Raw genomic sequence first — 17,176 nt, 5'->3', positions numbered from 1 at the left:
GAGATAACGCCATGCTTCTTGGGTGTGCCTCTCCAGATCATGACAGATCGTGACGACACGAAATGTCGGAATGGGACGCGCGGTCGCAACAGTTGGTATAACACGAGTTTCACTGGGAAACGGGTAGATTATCGGGAAACGTACATGCTCTCAAAATCGCATCACCTTCACTAGAGCGCGCACTTTAATTGAACATGATGTCAGTTCCCCGGCGCTTAGTGAGGTCGATTTGGGCGCCCAAACATATGGGCAGGAGATAGCGTGGGTTTGTTGTCATGGTTTACCCAATGTTTATCGCACTAGGCGCCAAAGACTAAAAAGTAGGAACTGGATCTTTGGTGTGCTCTCCGATCGTTTATGAAATCCACTAGTACTCTTTCGTCACTTTCACGCGAGAACGTAAGCCCTGCTGGCAGTTACGGGAATGTCTTGGGGGATGAAGGAAGTACAAAGGGCAAATGCCTCGAGGCTAGAACTCCACACGGGGGATTTTCCAGACATTGACAATTGAAACGCGTAGGCTGGGAAGCATCGACCTAACGATAACTTACTGGCTTCTATTCGCCCAACTGCTACTGTATGTTACGATGGTGTTACGACCCTCTGATCGTGTTTTACGATTGTCCACGTTGAGCGCCGCGGAGACAGGTGCTGAATTGATACAGTTTGGATCATTTCGAACTGTCGAAAACGTGGTTGATGCGGAGATAACTCTATAGTTCATTAGGAGGCATTACGGCTAATTAAGTTGTATTGCAGGGAGATCCCCACTGCTTTTGCACGTGGATACGCACGTACATGGATATTCGAATCAAGAGGTGTAGTTCCTGGTCTGGAAGTACCACCAGGCGAAACCAACCAGGAACACGGACCATCCGCCCGCGGCATGCGTCCAGTAAGGTAAATGCTGGTAGGGTTCGGCACCATTTGGAGGCTTGAAGAACGGAAGTACGAACAGAAACACGTTTGCGAAGCCGAAGAATAGGGCGCTAAGGACTAGAGACGGGGTGGGGCGAGGGAATACAACATCGTTCGATGGTTGTGGGTCTGGGTCGCTGGGTGGTGCGGAAAGAAAGGAAGCGAGGATTGTTGAATGCGATGCGATCTTTCTGGTAACACCCGACGTGTATGTGGCTGGGAGGAGAGTCCACACGAGTCCAAACGAGATCACGCAGTTAATAACAGCTAAAGGGTACGATATCTGAGGAAGATTTAATTGAAGTCCGATGGTGAAATACAAGGACGTCTACTCACAACGTTCAATACGAAATTGTACGCATCCCCAGCTGGCAGTGCAAAAACAACGATGCTACACACAATGCAATCTGTTGTTTGTGTTGAATCAGTCAGGCCATCACCCCATTCAGCGACACTCACGTAGCGCCAGCCCCGCCAGAGGAGCCTTTCTTGGCCATTCCGAAGCCCAGACCTTGCTGAAGAACAGGATTCCTTCTTTCCCCAATGATTGGTTCACTCGACCCTGCGAGAATGACTGGTCCCGAATTGGAAATCTGTCGAAAGCCACAAGAGAGGGAAAACTCACGACTGAAAGCACGTTTCCGAGCGCCGATAGTGCAACAAATCCCGAGAGAATTCTCTCAGTTCTTGGTCCCCAGACGTTTTTGAATAAAAGCGCTGCAACCAGCCGGCCGGAACCAGTGATCGCGTCTTTGCTGGCAGCAGAGAAATACGCCAGATTGGCAGCGAGGTAAAACACCGTAACAACGCCGATCGCGATTGGCCCGGCAATCCGCAAAGTGCGCTCTGGTCGTCGCATTTCCGACAAGGCATAGTTAGCGTTGCTGAAACCAACATACGACCAGATGACCTATGGGAAAATGAGTATCGCGGTAGCCAACAAAACATTGGTTGACTTGCGTTGTACAGGCATGCACACATTACGGACCCTCCCCATCGCGAACCTTCCCAAATCTTACTCCATGAATCAAAGTTGTCGGGATGTTCCACGCCTTCCGCGAGCCTCCCGGTGGCTGCAACAGCACCTGTGGCGACTACAACACAAAGGATCCCTATTTTAGAAATGCCCAAAACGTTCTGTAGGCGCAGTCCCGCAGAAACGTGGAGGCCGTGAAGTAGCATGGCCCCAGATAGGCAGGAAAAGGCAACTAGTCGCACAGGAGACGGCGTTAACCAACTAACAGCCTTTCCCGGAGGCGGTGACGGGGCGTCAAGCAGGTGCGGTGCCACGGCCTTCAAAGCGTACTCGGCAAAAACGAGGGAGTTCCCCGCTGCGTAAGCTGAGATGAAGTCAGTTGAAGGAAACCAGGTTAACCTTCGGGTTTGACTCACCGAGCAAAACAGCGTTGGCCGCGTAAATCGAGGTAATGAGACGTCTGGGCCTCGGAAACAGAAACTCGAGGTAATTTTTCTCCCCGCCATTATGAGGGAGCGCCTGGAAAGAACACAAAGATCATCATTCACAGGACTTTGGTCGGTCACTGTTTCAACCTACGATTCCCCATACGATATACACTCTCATCCCGGCGAATGCGATGACTGCACCTATGACCCACATGATCCTTGCCGGTCGCGTCAGTGGCCATGAGCAGGACGACGTTCAGAGCGCAACCTACAGTGATAGGCCGATGCTACCGCTGAAATTCAGGATAGTGCCAGGGGTGGCGAAGATGCTACAACAACGTCGTTAGCCAACAACCTCCAGCGCTCGACCACTATCAGATAACTTGCCCAGTACCAATGATCCTGTTGAATATGATGAACACCGCCGAGAACGTCCCTATCGTACGTTTGCGATCCACGCTGGCGCTCGCTGTATCCGATGAGATTGCGCCGTAGTTTCCATTTGATCTCTGGACACCGCTGAATGTCTTCATCCTCGAGGTCGTCATAGTGTCATGAAAAGCAGAGGAAGAGGGGTATCTCGTCGTTAAAGGTATCGTGGAGGCTGTAGAGCACCATCGTTGAAACCCAGTTCCGGTACTGTGACAGCCACGATGAACGCAAGATGGTACGAGGATGACGAGCGCGGACTTGTGAGTCGACTTGTCAATGGCTCCGGGCCACATCAGATTGCGGGAGCAATCGTGATAAGATAAAGGAGATTATCAGTCCAATGGTAAGGGCTGCCTTGCCCGTTTACAGAAAATCGCAAGGGAATGTATTGTCGACTGAAAGTCAGAAAGCTTATAGGAAGAAGGGACTCAGTGTCAAGTTTCAGCATAGAAGACAAAACTCTTAAGGGAAAAGGTAGTCTTTTCTTCGGTTACATTTCCTTCATGTACCAAACATAATGCCAAAAACACCGTGACCACTTGCGGATGTGAGACAACTAGAATTACCATGGAAGTCTGCAGATCGTAAAAGGGGCCTCTATGGGAGTTGGCTGGAGTACCTTTAGAGTGGAAAGCTTTACGCTCCTGATGGGAATGGGAACGTCCATTCTCATTACGGGACCTATCGCAGAGTCTGAGCAGTCCACGGAAAGTGACTCCGCGTTTCGAACTGCAGGTGCTAGAAGGGAGCATGAGGCGTTTGACGAGCTCGAGGCGCATGTACAGCACCAACTAGAAAGGAGAAGTGACTTACAAGGGCGTGCATGCTTCATTTCACCTGAAAGCTGAATTCATCTCAAATACATCGTGCATTAGATTGAAGCGATCCAGACAAGATCCAGATGCATATATCCAATCTTATCTCTGGCTCTGGAAGACCGCAGTGCGATCATATTGAGCTTTGTTCCAAGGAGGCAAGGATACTAATAGCGATGTACACCACACAAAAGGGATGACAAATTCTACATCATCTCCAGGACGAGGTCCCAGCGTAAGCTCGAACCGCACATTGACAGAACGCAGTTGATCCAGCCAGTCCTTCCACTCCTCGCGATACCCGCACTCCTTCCACGACAATGCATCAATCCAGAAGACGAGATCCCTCCCCAGATACGCTTCCCTCGCCCTTCCAGGGCGCTTCTTCACGAATACCTTCACCAGATGTTTGAGCGCCGTTTCCCACTCATACGAACCCATGTCTTCACCCAGCTCCATAACAACGATGTCGAGGCGCCGGCCCACAAACTTCCGAGCCGCCACGCGACAAGTAATACACCCAAGGAATCCCAGGGATGAGACACGAACCACGCGCCCCGAGGGAGGGAGATGGCACACCGCGAACGCAATCTCTTTTGGCTGCGCGTACGGCTTATCCAAGCAGACGAGACGGAGGTTGGTGAACCGATGTGGTCGGGATGAACGAAAGTGACCATCGCTTCCACGATCCCGTCAGGCGTAGTGCTTCGAGAAACGGCAGTTCCCTGAAGATCCACCGACAGTCGTGCTCAACGGTAAGGCGCGTGATGGGAAGTAGACCATCCACATCTTGAGGACCTATCACACGACGTACTTCGAAGACAGAGATGTCCACATTTTGGAGGGAAGGCAGACCCTGGAGAAGACGCCGAACGTAGTCCTTCGGTATGGGCCCTCTCAGCCTTACGTCCGTGAGGCAGGGGAGTTTAAACAGCTTTGGCTTCGGGGTTGAATCAGGAACACTCCACTCAATGGATAGATGTTTGAGTCGGGAAAAGCGCTGAAGGAAGGTCGGTAGTTCTCGGTAAAGCGGATGGCGTTTAGGGCTGTCGTAACCTTCTCTGCATCCGACCCAGTTGAGACGCAGGGTCTCCAGCGTCGAGCAGTCGTAATTCTCGTCAAACACCGCTTCGACGATCTCTGGAGTCGTACAATGGAGCGTTAGCGCCTTCCACGTCTTGCTCCGGAGGAAGATGACTAATTCCCCGTAATTCATGAGATATGCGGTCCGAGGGAATACGATTCCGAAAGCTAGATCACCCTGCCCAGCACGGGAGCCGCAGAATACGCGCTGTAATTCTGGGACTTATATTCATCTCATCCGCTTCCAGCCACAGCCTCTTCCACAACTCTGGCGAGGAATCGATGACGGTCTTCCATTTCTTGCACACCCGGCGCAACCTTTCCAGCGAATCACGCTCGGATTCGCCCCCGTAGTGGGGAAGGCGGGGAAATTCATCTATGCTGAAGAGGACAATGTGGGCTAGGAGTTCTGGTGGAAGCCGCCGCATGGGAGAAACCAGCTTTCGGTAGGTTTCGACTTGGTCTTCTGTCGCCGATACGTCGTCGTGCCCCATCGCGCGTGCTTTCTTTAGCTCTTCCGCACGTTTCCTGGCTTCCACGAGCTCCCTCTCCAGTGTTACAAGATGTGATTTGGCAGAAAGGTGGAGGTGCACAGGAAGTTCGTCGTTGCAAGCTGCCCATGAGGCTAAAGCTACGTCGTGGAGGGCCATCGCCATAGTAATGGATAATCCAACTTGATTTTTGAGGCGCAACTCAATACGATCAGTACGAAGGAAGAGGTTGTCTACAACTGCCAGCCACTCACAGTTTTGTCAGGTATTCGGATATCCAGGACCTGGAGCTTCCGTATGGTGTCGACTATGTCCCTCTGGTTATGGAAGTTGGAAGCAACGTGTAAAACACGGGGACACGAGTCGCCATCATTCGATGCATTAAAGAATCTAATCTTATCGTAAGGTCCAGTTTCTGGGACAAACTAACGTCAGGGTAAAACTCATAGTCCACGCTCGATTCATGGTGTTTTAAGTTCCAACAGGAGATTCATATTCTAGACAACTTTCCAGGCATAAAGTAGGTGCACGTGTCGTCGAGGAGCCGCGCGAAGAGCTTACGAGTAATCCTTTCAACGAACACGGGGGCGAAATTCCAAGGTCCTCGACTGTGTCCTTCATCCTGTTATCCTGTTGGCTGCAGATCTGCGCCTGTTCCTCGCCAAATTCTAAGCCTCAACACCTTATGTGTAGGCTTGAGTGAACACACACCTCACCACGCAAATCGGCCCTTGAAATTAAAACCAACGCCCTGCTACAGATAAGGGATGTCAAATTCTACATCATCTCCGGGACAAGGTCCCAGCGTAAGCTCAAACCGCACATTGACAGAACGCAGCTGGTCCAGCCAGTCGTGCCACTCCTTGCTATACCCGTGGAACTGCTGCCACGACGACACCTTAATCCAGATCACGAGATCCCTCCCGCGAAACGCGTCCCTGGCCCTCCCAGGGCGTTTCTTCACAAACACCTTCACCAAATGCTTGATGGTCACCTCCCAGCCAAACAGGAATGATTCCTTAATAACGATGTCAAGGCGCCTGCAGACGAAGTTGCGAGCTGCCATGCGGCGAGAAATACACCGAAGGAATCCCATGGAGAAAACACGAACCACGCGCACAGAGGGAGGGAGATGGCACACTGCGAACGCAATGTCATCCGGCTCCATGTACGACTTGGCCAAGCAGACGAGACGGAGGTTGGTGAATCGATAGATGGAGGCAGGATTGGTCGGAATGAACAAGAGTGACCATTGCTCCCAGAATCCAGCCAGGCGTAGTGCTTTGAGGAGTGGCAGCTCCTTCAAAAACCACTGGCACCTTCCCTCGAGGATGGTCAGGCGCTCGATGGAAAGTTGACTATCCAGATCCTGCGACTCTATCCGGGGACATGGTTCGAAGGCAAAGATTGCCGCATTCTTCAGGGAAGGCAACCCCAGAAGAAGACGCCGGACATAATCTTCCGGCATCGGCCCAGTCAACTCTATATCCGTCAAGCAGGGGAGCTTAAAAAGCTCTGGCTTCTGAATTGAGTCGAGGACGTCCCACCAGATGGATAGGTGCTTGAGGCGGGAAAAGCGTTGAAGAAAAGCCGGGAACTTTCGGTAGAGTGGATGTCGCTCGGGCCTGTTGTAATCTAGCTTGGGTCGGCCCCAGCTGACCCGTAGGGTTTCCAGCGTAGAGCAGTCGTACTCTTCGTTGAAGACTGCCTCGAGAATCTCTGGACTTGTGTCGCGAAAGGCCAGTCCCTTCCAAACCTTGCTTCGCAGGAAGGCGACTAGGTCCCCATAGTTCCCGGAATATACGTTGGAGGGGAACACGATTGCCAGACCCAAACCACCCTCTCCAGCACGGGAGAACCAGCGCCGCAGAATACGCGCTATGGTTCTGGGCCTCATTCCCGTCCCATCCAGCCACAGCCTCTTCCACAACTCCGGGGAGGAGTCCATGGCATTCTTCCATTTCTTGCAGACCCGGCGCAACCTTTCCAGCGAATCATGCTCGGAATCGACTCTGAAGTGGGGAAAGCTGGGAGAAACAGGCATGGTGAAAAGGACGATGCGGGCTAAGAGGTCTGCTGGAAGCCTTCGAATTGGAGAGACCAGTTTTTGGTAGTTTTCGACCCGGTCCTCCGCAGCGGATACGTCGCATTGTGCCTTCGCAAGTGCTTCCTTTAGCTCTTCGACACGTTCCCTAGCTTCCCTGAGCTGTTCCTCCAGAGTTGTGAGATGGGCTGTGGCAGAAAGGTGGAGGTGTTCAGGGAGCTCGTCATTGCACGCCAAATACGGCGCCAGATCCCCGTTATGTAGGCACGACATGCGGTAACCCAAAATCTGGTTCAAACCTTAATACGACGACGAGGAAAAGGACGGACAGAAACGACTTACAGAGTAGGTATTTTCACTACACCTGGGGCAAGCTAATGATATCTATGGGGCAGTGAGGAAAGCGATTCACTGAACTGGTATCGATCGTGATGGTCGCTGTTCATATGAAATCTAATCTTATCTGACAGGCGATTTGTCGCCGATTAGAAACCAGCAAAGCAGCTGAGCTGGATCCGGTACATATTGGTACTTCTGTGGCGGAATGCGGGTTCTCGGATCTATAAGAATCATATTAATAAACCATTAGAACCAGTGTCTATGAAAAAAGTCATTAAAGAGATACAGTCGCTCATGAATCGAATCGTTTCGAGGGTCGTTCTTCGTTTGTACATCGTTCATTCGTCACGACAACTTCAAGTCCGAACCCAAAACCTTAGGCCCGCCCATCCCTCGCTGTTCCTTCTCCATAGGGGTCGAAGTACCACTCTCGAACCTGGGAGTCTCGTCCCCCAGCTTCTCCTCCTCACGCACCCCCTCTTCCTCAACCGCGGGTTTCTTCTGACGATCACCCACCACACCCACACCACGGAAGAAGACGAACGCCAGAATCGCACCTGCGAACCAAGCGAACCGGTTAAGTTTAGAAATTGGCAGAAGTATGCACGGTTTGAACATACCAATAACACCAAAAGCAAAGTTCGCCCATTGCGCGGCGTGGTAAGCGGGGAGTGGATCCGCATCAGGCCCTGCCCTCGCCGATATGGAGTTGTACACCACAGTCGAGACAGTTACGCCCAGAGCCGTGCCAAGCTAGCGGTAGATCGACGATCAACAAACTCGGTTCAGCTCGAGGCGCCAAATGCGACTCACCTGCGTCATAGTATTGAATAGGCCACCAGCCACGCTCTGTTCATCCAGTTGGGCGACCTTGGCCACATAGATTGTCCCAGCTGAGAAGATAAAGTCGGCGCCTAGGACGACAAGTACGGCTGCTGGGAAGCCATAAGCCCAGAACGTCACTTCGGGTTCGATTATAGCGAAGAGCAGACATGCGACGGCTGTTGCCCCCGTTCCAATGACTAGAAAAAGAAAGATGAACAACGGTTATCAAGGTAGAGGGATACGAGTACCCACCAGTCAAATAAACTATCGGAATGCGCGCGACGAAAATACCAATGAAGATATTGCACAGGATTCCAGACACCGTCATAGGCAGCAACCTTAACACCGTCTTCAAAGGCGTAAGACCAACATAATTCTGGTAATACAGCTATACGACGCCGTCGCACCAGCCCAATCAGATCTACAACTCCGCGTACTGAAAATAGAAAGTGACTCACCTGAATCCAGAAAGACCAGCCCAAGAAGCAACACCACTCTAAAAACGCAATGGCCATCATGGCCGAGAATCGACCATTGCCTCTCGTCCAGATCGACATCTTCATTAGGGGCGGTGGCGTCCACACTGAATAGGGTGCATTAGGATCGTTTTGGACCTTCTCCAGGTAACGTTGCCAGTATAGGAAGGCGGCCACGAGGATGACGCCGACGATGAGGAGCGCGATGATGTCTGTCAGTGACGCAAGGGGCGGAGATTAAGCAGCTCAGGACGATAAAGATAGACATGATGGAGGAATGGAGGGACATACACGGTGTGGCCCATTTGTTAGGCGCGATCTCTCCCTGCCCGAGCACGAAGACGATAAGAACGAGTCCAGCGGAGATGATCAGTGCGCCTAGCCAGTCGATCCTCTTGTCGACATCCACAGGCGGTGTATCGCTTCGGATACAGAACACCCCGCAGACCATGGACAAGAAGGTCATTCCAGCCATCAAGTAGAAAGATGACCGCCATGTTTTGCTAGAGAATGGAGGTTAATTAAGTCGTAGGCAGGGTAGGGATCTAATAGATGGAAGGAAATAGAACGTACGCCGTAAACTCAGTCAGCACACCCCCTACTGCAGAGCCAAAGATACCACCGACAGGAGCACCTGCGGAGAATGTAGCAAAGGCCCAGCTGCGAGCTTTGCCGGGTGGGAAATGGTGTGCAAGAATACCAACGGACGCGGGTATGGTTGCGGCAGCGCCGAGGCCTTGGACCCCACGTAGGATATTCAGAGCGATGATATCTGGGTGACAGTGAGCACGATTGCCGATCAGGCAAGAAGAGTGCGCTCACCAGAGGGGAAAGCACAGGCCAGGGTGAACGCGGTCAGGAAAGCAGACCCCAAGATGAAAGTAAGCTTTCGACCGTACAGATCAGCGAGCCGACCGAAAGCAAGCAGCAGACACCCCTATCACCACATCGATCATTTATCCAAGAGTCAACAAACGTTTACCAGAGAAGTAATGGATACGGCTACTCACCGAACTCAGAGGGTATGCAGAAACCAACCATTGCAAATCGGCTTCATGGAGTCCGAGCTCCCTTCCGATCGTTGGAAGCGCGATACTGACAGAAGTACTGTTCGCAATCTGTAATGAATGAACGCATTTTGCGACGTCAAACCGTCTTTTCGAAACACGTCAAGAAGACAAAAGGATAGGGTAGCAACGTACATTTATCATCATGGCGGTCGTCATTGTCATTACAACGAGGACAGATTTCAATTTCGACGACGAAGGTGCGGAAGCTTTCCCTCCACGCGAGCTAGTCGAAGCAGCCGGGGAGCCGCCGCGAAAGCCATTAATATTATCATCGCTGCCAACGTTGATCGCGGTGTCACTCCTGCTCGAATTGGCCGTCGTCGGTGGCGGGGAAAGTATCGTGGAAGCCGTTGGGCTCTCGTCGGTGCCGTTTTGGACGAGACTTGGCTCGGAGTGTCGTCGTCGCTGTTGTTCCTCGATCATTACTGCTGCGCTCGTGGAGACGGTGGGATCAACTGGAGTGCGGTTGACAGTAGTACCCAAATGTTGCGACCACAGTCCAAAGAGGATTTGAATGGACCAGAGATGATAGAGGAAGCCCTCGAAGCTGCCAGAGGGTCGTTTATATGGTTCGACTTCTCGGAACCGACCGTTCTATGCCCTTGCAGGACGGCGTCCAACTACGACGTAAAAATAGTGGGCGTGCTGTAATGGGAAAACAGGAAAAGGAGAAAAGAGAGAAGCCATGGTGTACCAGCCTCGATGCGGACCCTTTGAGTTGCGAGTAGTAAGCAAGGAACAAAATTTTGATCTGGGACCATCATTTGTAGGCTCCGTGATGGTTCCGGGTGGTCCATTCCTTAGTAAAGGCGGAGCTACCTGTGAAAAATAGCCTCAAAGGAGCACTGTTTCGCGGGAATACATACTAGGGTTCCGACAGAGTACATACATAGTTGGATTACAAGCCCGTTCAACTTCTATTCGTTCAAATGAGATAATGGTCTCGATTGAGAGTCAGCCCAGTTTCAAAACCGCATTTGGCAACCAATATGCGTCATGGAAGATCTGCCCTACCCCCCAGGGAGGGCTCCAAGTTACAGGCGTGAGCTACCCCAGGTACACCGGACGAGCGTTTTATCTGGTTGGATGCGGAGAAACGACGAGCATTGGAACGAGAGCTGTCGGCACGCAAGGGGCAAACAGTAGAGTCCTTGCAGCCATAACTTGGAACGACAGTCCACGCATTTGCGAACCCCGTACATGAGACAGGAAAACCAATTCCATGCGGGTCTGCAACGAGAACTACGTGGACCGATTGGGGGCCATTCGAGTGGTTTCAAGGATACCAAGCAAGGTTGAGCCGTTCAGAGTGGGGATGAATTAAGTCGCGAATAGTTACGGACAGTGGGCTAATGAAGGTATGTGTGATTCAAAATGCAATTAGTGTGACAGTGATTAGAAGACCGATAGCTAACTTTTAACAATGCTCAAATATGCTCTAAACTCTCTGCGCCTGTCCCCTATTCGTTGATCTTGGCGAGAATCTCCGAGTCCTTGAAAAGGTAGTATTCCTGTAATTGACGTGGCAGTCGGCGACGACATTCCGGACCATAGGATTGGGTTTACGCACCTCGTCGCCGACCTTAATGGCGTTTCCTCCCCAACCAGGAAGCAGAACGCGGTCACCAGCCTTCACGGTGGTGGGAACGATGACGCCGTCCTTGTTGGGAGCCCCAGGGCCAACAGCGATGACGGTGGCCTCAGGCAAGGGGTTGTTGGTTGCAGACGATGGCAGGAAGATGCCAGAGGCAGTTTTCTAGTCGAGAGCAGAGTCGTCAGTCGTGTTGACTATAACCATAAAGTGACCAACTCACGGTTTCGGGCTTGAAGCGCTGGACCAAAACGCGGTCGAGGAGAGGAACCAAGGACCTGATAGACTTGAAAGTAGCCTGGGCAGCCTGAAGTCGCAGTTAGCAATGGGTCAAGTACATTCAAGAATCTGGCGTACCATTAGGAACTTAGGAAGATTGGAGAGAAGAAAGGGTAAAGAAACGAAGAAGCGTGGCGAGCGGAAGAAAAAGGCTTTCCCGCAGAAAGTTCCCGAATTTCGCAGACCCTGAAGTCAAGGTCACGTGACCGCTCGCCTCCTTTGCCGATGCGTGCCGTGTGTTTGCACTCCGTCTGGACGGCGCTTAAATCATGTAGGCGCACTGTGCGCCTACCTCCTGGCAGCGCTCTCAGAGGGCGATAATTTGGGAAAGGCTTTCTGCTATGCTGTAAAAATGGAGACGCTGAGGGCAATGGATCACCTGGAAAAATTTCTGAGTGAAAGGTGTTGCTTCCTTTCCATCAACATTGCAAAGAGACTCGGGCAAAGGACAGCCCTGAGCGCGACTTGCGCATCCAGGATGCAGGTGTACAGGAGAAAAGGTTGAGAACGCGTCATGAGGCAGGATAATTTTACTCTCGACCCGAAAACTTGCCTTTATCAGCAGGGCCCAGCGGAGACAGAGGCCCCCTCCTCGGACACAGATCCATTCAGCCTGTGGTCACAGCGAAGTCACAGAAAGCCTTCGCCTGATTAGGTGAGGTTTAAGAAAGGGGAGACAGAGCCAGGCCGATGAGATGACCCATCAGACACTTTCTTAGCATACGAGAGATGCAATCGAACAACGTCCACCAAGCCTCAAGTTGCGATTGGAAAGACCGTGGGAGCGAACGTTGATCAGGCGAGCTTCGCAAGCAGGGCTCTCAGCATTTGCAAAAGTTTAACCACATTCATTGGCTCTCCCAATCGAGGTTCCAATAGTCCAATTGTAACCGCATTCTGCCACAGCGCCACTACTATAGTCATAATTAGTACTCCTTCCTCCAGAGTCTCTAGGGGCTCTGATTGGTCGATCCTCCCCTTCCCACCTCATGCGCACCTTCCAAAAGCAGCTCGAATTAAGGGTACAAGGGTGGGTAGGGGCCCCCACGCCTCGTCGATGGGCACTGTGGTCGTCGGGGATCAGATCGTGCGCCTCAGAGTTCACCTTAAATGCAACGCATCCTTTCTGCCATACAGGGGGGCGCCATCGTGATCCAGTTCCGTCTCCGGAGATCTGGGTGCCCCGCCGAACTGGGAGGCGCTCTGATTGGCCACAAGGAAAGGGACCCTAAAATCCGTCCAATCAGAGCCCAGAGACGCCTGACCTGCCCTTCCTCTCCCAGCGTTTAAGCTTTGGATCAGGTTCCGCTGACCTTCGACCGTGACCTCTCATTGGTGGGCCTCACCTCAGCTTCATATCCTGAGTCCTGTGCAACAACAAGCGCTCTCCTACATCCGATTTCGAAATTCTTTTCAATAAGCAAACCCGCCGCAACTCTATTGTTCTATCGAATTTACATTGGATATTACTAAACACGAGCTTGTCCCAAACTCTTCCCCGGGAACTCCTTTCAGAGGGAGCCGCCGGAGGCGGCCATTCCTCGATCTCCAACCTTCAGCACCACTTGAACACCTACTCCACCGCAAATCGCTTCGAGATACGGCATTCTGTGCGGCATCGCCTAGGACAATGAGATAAAACTATTGGAATGATCGTATGAGTAGGCCCTATGGGCATTGAAATGATCTGAAGGGCGCCTCCTAGCTCACCTCTCGGTAAAGACAATGAAGAAATGACTCTCTTCAACCGTTCGCTACGTCAACGATTGATTAGAGGGGAGCCAGCCACCATGATAGACATTTCAACATTCCTTTTCTACTTGATGGGTCGAAACTTTACTGTATGGACACTCGACGTCGCCGTTCTTCAGAGATATTGTCCGGGTCTTCCATTCTTTACGATGGGTAAAAAACGAGTGCTTTCCGACCATTGTAAATTCGAATTCACGTCGTTAGTCGCTAGTTCTATTCGGCGCAATCATTCACTAATTTTTTTTCTTCCGCGGAACCAAGTCGTATCCTCTCCATTTGACAAACGAGCCGTCGAGATTGTGGAGTGGAGCACACTTGATCGATCAGTGTGGCTTGTTAATGGTGCCGACATCCTCGACACTCTGTTCAACGACAAGCGCTCGACGAAGGCGCTCTCCGATTGGCGCTTTTCACCTTCTGAGAAGTAGCGATTGGCCTAAGAATATGTAGTACAGTCATTTGATATGCCTTGGGGGCGAGCCGTACACAGAGCGGAGGCCTCCCTTTCGACGTGCAACGTAAAGTGAAGCATGGGTGCCTGGTGATTGGATGTTGGAATGGGGATGATCATCCATGATCATGTGCTCGCACCTTACGCAGGCTTACCACTTTAACACCGCCTTCTCTGTGCGCAACCCTTTCTCAAAAGGCGACGCATGCTCAACCAATCTCCTTGGACAAGCTGCTTCCAAGGTCGAATTTACACGATCGAGGCCTTGAGACTCGGAAGTTGAGAATAGTCACGCAAAAAGGGTCGAATACATCAAATAGATTAGCTTCAGCCAGCTTCAGCCGCCGTACTATATGGCGTGCCGAACACCTACAGAAGCTCCTCCAAAGAGCGTACCTTTGTCATAGTGACAATTTCTTAGGGAACATTTTTCGAAGTCAGGCGTTGCACGTTGCTTAATGCTCGCGCATCGTCCTGGAAGACCCTGGTCACAAAACACAAAATTCAGGGCGAGAATTGAATAGAGTTTTGAACGCTACAGGGGCTGGATCTGGGTGGATGCAGTTGAGCCGAAGCGCCTAGCTACGGCGACTAATTTCTCTGTCCCAACCAAACCGGGATCCCCATCTGTATCCACCCCGAAAGTCGGTGAATGGCATATTTAGGTTCACTATTTTGCGCAATCTCACCTCACATCGAGTATATTTTATGAGAAATTATTCTTTATTCCCACTGATGAGGCTAAGGATAATTACAGGGAACCGAATCTTGTGCGCAAGCGGTGCTGGAGAACGCTAGGCGCCCGTTTTCATAGCCTCCTCACTCACTAAAATAACAAGGGCATCGCATATCCATGCACAGGAACAGCCATTGGAATGTGCTCAATGGATTCCGGGCCCATTTTTCGCCGTGAAAGCCATTCTTTTCATCAATTCAGGACGCGAACATATGGGCGACGAAAAGTCGGACCCAAGGACGTGGACGTCTCTTCCAAGTTCAGAAGTCGATGTCAAGGCCGCAGTTTGATCAAGTCTAATCCGCATTGGGTTTTATTACGGCAAATCAAACTTGGCATGCGAGATATAGGAGAATCGCTTAGTCCTTTTGGTTTTCACCAAGGGTGGCAGGGACGGGGGGTAAGCAGGTACGGAGCGGACAAGCCAGAAAGCCTAATCGCCTCAACGCATTGGCCAAGCCAAAGTAATCCCCAAACACGTTTGTCGAAAATCTGACAACGGCTTGACAGAACATTTCGACCCCGTTCTTCTGGATCTCCGATGAGGACACTTACGAAATCCCCGACTTGTTTTGGTAGCCGAAAAGGTATTAATGGATCTCTGGGGCTAGCCACAACCTTTGAGCGAAATCGTCCCTCCTCGTCCCTTCCCTCCCAGTGTCTCTCCAGTGGATCAGCCACCCTCCTGATCATGTCGCAGCTTACTGGTGTCGCCGGTGTTCACTTCACGCAGACAACGCCGCTCTGCGACTTGGGCACCTCCCCGACCCGTCATCTTCCTACCGAGTCGTCAATGGGGAAGACAGGTCGAAAGACCTACAAGACGGACAAAACAAAGAAAGAGGCCATCTGGCCGGACTACCTCGAGTCATGGTTGCTTCAAGGTCCGACAATCTCCTTTGTCCTTTTGGCTAGTATCGCTGACTGACGGAGCGCCGCAGGGATTGCGATGTACACACCGCCTGCTTCACGGAGTGGAAGAGGGCGAAATCAGCTTCAGCGCTTCCCTCGAAGGAATAAGCTCATCTCCGAGTTCATTCTTCAGAACACTGGCAAGATTCGAACCCCCAAGCAAGTCGGCTCTCGTATCCAACAACTTCGCGCGACGTGTCGTGACCCGATCAGTAAGGTGGCTTCGTTTTCAGTGCGACGACTTCGACTTATCTCTTCTTCAACCTTCTCTAGTTCGTCGCGAACTCACGGATTTGACGCGCTTCTCTCATGACGACCACAGCGACACTGATGAAGACCGCACTCCGCCTCCCTCTGTCGCCAAGTCGCGGTCTCCTCTATCCGATCGCTCTCTCGACTCAATTGACCTCAAATCAGACTGCTCCGACGTTACGCTCCTAAATCGTGAAATAGAAGAGCTCGTTCTATCGCCTGCCACCCCCAATCACCTCCTCTCTGCCGTTTCTCACCTCGTCTGGCTGACTATCTACGTCTGCGATGATGAATGGCGGCACGTCCCCAACCAACCACGACCTGTCTGCCTCGACCTCCCAGCCGCTCCTCTCCGTGCTCTTGAAGACGTCAAGGACTCGAGAATCTCCGTCATCTGTAGCATTCCTCGATCCCAAGTCCTCCGAGCACCCCCCTTCACCATCACCTCCGATGCGCTCGATCGCACTCGAGTATATCACAACACCTTTGAGATCTTTGACAATCATGGCCCCGTTGGGACTTACTCCTGTACGATGAGGGCATCCAACAGCGGAGAGTTCTCCGCCGACTTCCCCTCCGACATCTGGCAGAACATGGCCAACGATACGTTCCTCCGTGAGTAATTTTCTCTGGTTCTCGTCCCGGACGTGCGCGTGGATGGCTGATCGGGCTCGTCGTAACAGAGCACAATTACTCGTTCGTCCAGCACATCACTCCTCTCGGGGACGAGGCGTTCTCAAGTATGATCGTCAAGTATTCGGTCGCATTCCAGTATGCCCAGTCGGCGGTTTACAGCGCTGCAGGGACTTACAACCCCCCTTTCGAGCCGTCGACCCCTACCTCTTCCCTCGTCCACGAGCATCCTGCATATCAAACCACCTACACCGTCGACCCCCTGTTCGAAGCCAACGCCGGAGCTCTCTCAGAGCTCATGTCTTCACCGCTCGCGTATGAGTCGCCTTCAGCATCCGCTCAATCCTATCATCTCGTTTCCGACTTCGACTCTGTGGCGAATTACAACAACTGGCCGGTCTCCTCCACTTCGTCGTATTCCCTTCAGTATCCCAACTCCTCATCCTACTCCGCGTGATCTCTCTCGGTTTATCGGTTTCCGGCGCCTTCAGGGTTTTGTGTTGGGTCTCTCGGCATGTTTTTTCATTCCTCTCATCGCTATGCTTCCTCTTCATTGTTTCATCATGGCCTCTCTATGTCCCATTCCCCTCCTCTACACCTATGCACAGTCTCGGACTAATTTCTACGATTGGACGGGGAACTGGCTTCTTCGTCCCCTACGGCACACCATGAT

The 17,176-nt window shown here is 51.9% G+C and overlaps 8 protein-coding genes across 8 annotated transcripts; 1 reads left to right on the top strand and 7 right to left on the bottom strand.

Moving 5' to 3' along the window:
• Positions 1-811: 811 nt before the first annotated feature.
• On the bottom strand, positions 812-2,564 carry CC1G_04074 (high affinity methionine permease; the record flags this gene model as incomplete). Its single annotated transcript, XM_001836709.2, has 7 exons — positions 812-1,201; positions 1,255-1,309; positions 1,378-1,511; positions 1,544-1,802; positions 1,898-2,258; positions 2,311-2,413; positions 2,535-2,564. 7 exons carry the CDS (start codon positions 2,562-2,564, stop codon positions 812-814), a joined length of 1,332 nt encoding a protein of 443 aa, XP_001836761.2.
• Positions 2,565-3,188: 624 nt separating this feature from the next.
• On the bottom strand, positions 3,189-4,028 carry CC1G_14500 (hypothetical protein; the record flags this gene model as incomplete). Its single annotated transcript, XM_002911456.1, has 3 exons — positions 3,189-3,310; positions 3,568-3,598; positions 3,822-4,028. The coding sequence occupies 3 exons, from the start codon at positions 4,026-4,028 to the stop codon at positions 3,189-3,191; spliced, it is 360 nt and encodes a 119-aa protein (XP_002911502.1).
• A 659-nt stretch (positions 4,029-4,687) lies between these two features.
• CC1G_04073 (hypothetical protein) lies at positions 4,688-5,302 on the bottom strand (the record flags this gene model as incomplete). Its single annotated transcript, XM_001836708.2, has 2 exons — positions 4,688-4,709; positions 4,830-5,302. 2 exons carry the CDS (start codon positions 5,300-5,302, stop codon positions 4,688-4,690), a joined length of 495 nt encoding a protein of 164 aa, XP_001836760.2.
• Positions 5,303-5,897: 595 nt separating this feature from the next.
• CC1G_04072 (hypothetical protein) lies at positions 5,898-7,460 on the bottom strand (the record flags this gene model as incomplete). The annotated part of the gene is made up of 1 exon (XM_001836707.1): positions 5,898-7,460. The coding sequence occupies one exon, from the start codon at positions 7,458-7,460 to the stop codon at positions 5,898-5,900; it is 1,563 nt and encodes a 520-aa protein (XP_001836759.1).
• A 411-nt stretch (positions 7,461-7,871) lies between these two features.
• CC1G_04071 (efflux protein) lies at positions 7,872-10,508 on the bottom strand (the record flags this gene model as incomplete). The annotated part of the gene is made up of 10 exons (XM_001836706.2): positions 10,030-10,508; positions 9,838-9,945; positions 9,650-9,764; positions 9,401-9,599; positions 9,119-9,330; positions 8,810-9,039; positions 8,604-8,739; positions 8,340-8,548; positions 8,147-8,279; positions 7,872-8,083 (listed from the first exon to the last, which is right to left on the bottom strand). The coding sequence occupies exons 1-10, from the start codon at positions 10,318-10,320 to the stop codon at positions 7,872-7,874; spliced, it is 1,845 nt and encodes a 614-aa protein (XP_001836758.2). The 5' UTR covers positions 10,321-10,508.
• An 849-nt stretch (positions 10,509-11,357) lies between these two features.
• Positions 11,358-11,848, bottom strand: CC1G_04070 (hsp10-like protein; the record flags this gene model as incomplete). The annotated part of the gene is made up of 4 exons (XM_001836705.1): positions 11,358-11,408; positions 11,468-11,653; positions 11,712-11,795; positions 11,846-11,848. The coding sequence occupies 4 exons, from the start codon at positions 11,846-11,848 to the stop codon at positions 11,358-11,360; spliced, it is 324 nt and encodes a 107-aa protein (XP_001836757.1).
• Positions 11,849-12,562: 714 nt separating this feature from the next.
• Positions 12,563-13,568, bottom strand: CC1G_14499 (hypothetical protein; the record flags this gene model as incomplete). The annotated part of the gene is made up of 6 exons (XM_002911455.1): positions 12,563-12,664; positions 12,765-12,995; positions 13,114-13,156; positions 13,345-13,389; positions 13,478-13,521; positions 13,557-13,568. The coding sequence occupies 6 exons, from the start codon at positions 13,566-13,568 to the stop codon at positions 12,563-12,565; spliced, it is 477 nt and encodes a 158-aa protein (XP_002911501.1).
• A 1,829-nt stretch (positions 13,569-15,397) lies between these two features.
• CC1G_04069 (hypothetical protein) lies at positions 15,398-16,960 on the top strand (the record flags this gene model as incomplete). The annotated part of the gene is made up of 4 exons (XM_001836704.1): positions 15,398-15,590; positions 15,648-15,830; positions 15,892-16,485; positions 16,554-16,960. The coding sequence occupies 4 exons, from the start codon at positions 15,398-15,400 to the stop codon at positions 16,958-16,960; spliced, it is 1,377 nt and encodes a 458-aa protein (XP_001836756.1).
• Between the last annotated feature and the right edge of the window lie 216 nt (positions 16,961-17,176).

Source organism: Coprinopsis cinerea (genome assembly GCF_000182895.1).
Source record: "Coprinopsis cinerea okayama7#130 chromosome 4 map unlocalized cont3.4, whole genome shotgun sequence".
Taxonomy (NCBI): Eukaryota; Fungi; Basidiomycota; class Agaricomycetes; order Agaricales; family Psathyrellaceae; genus Coprinopsis; species Coprinopsis cinerea.
Note: the sequence above shows the minus strand (reverse complement) of the source record. Positions and strands in the feature narration are given on the sequence as shown.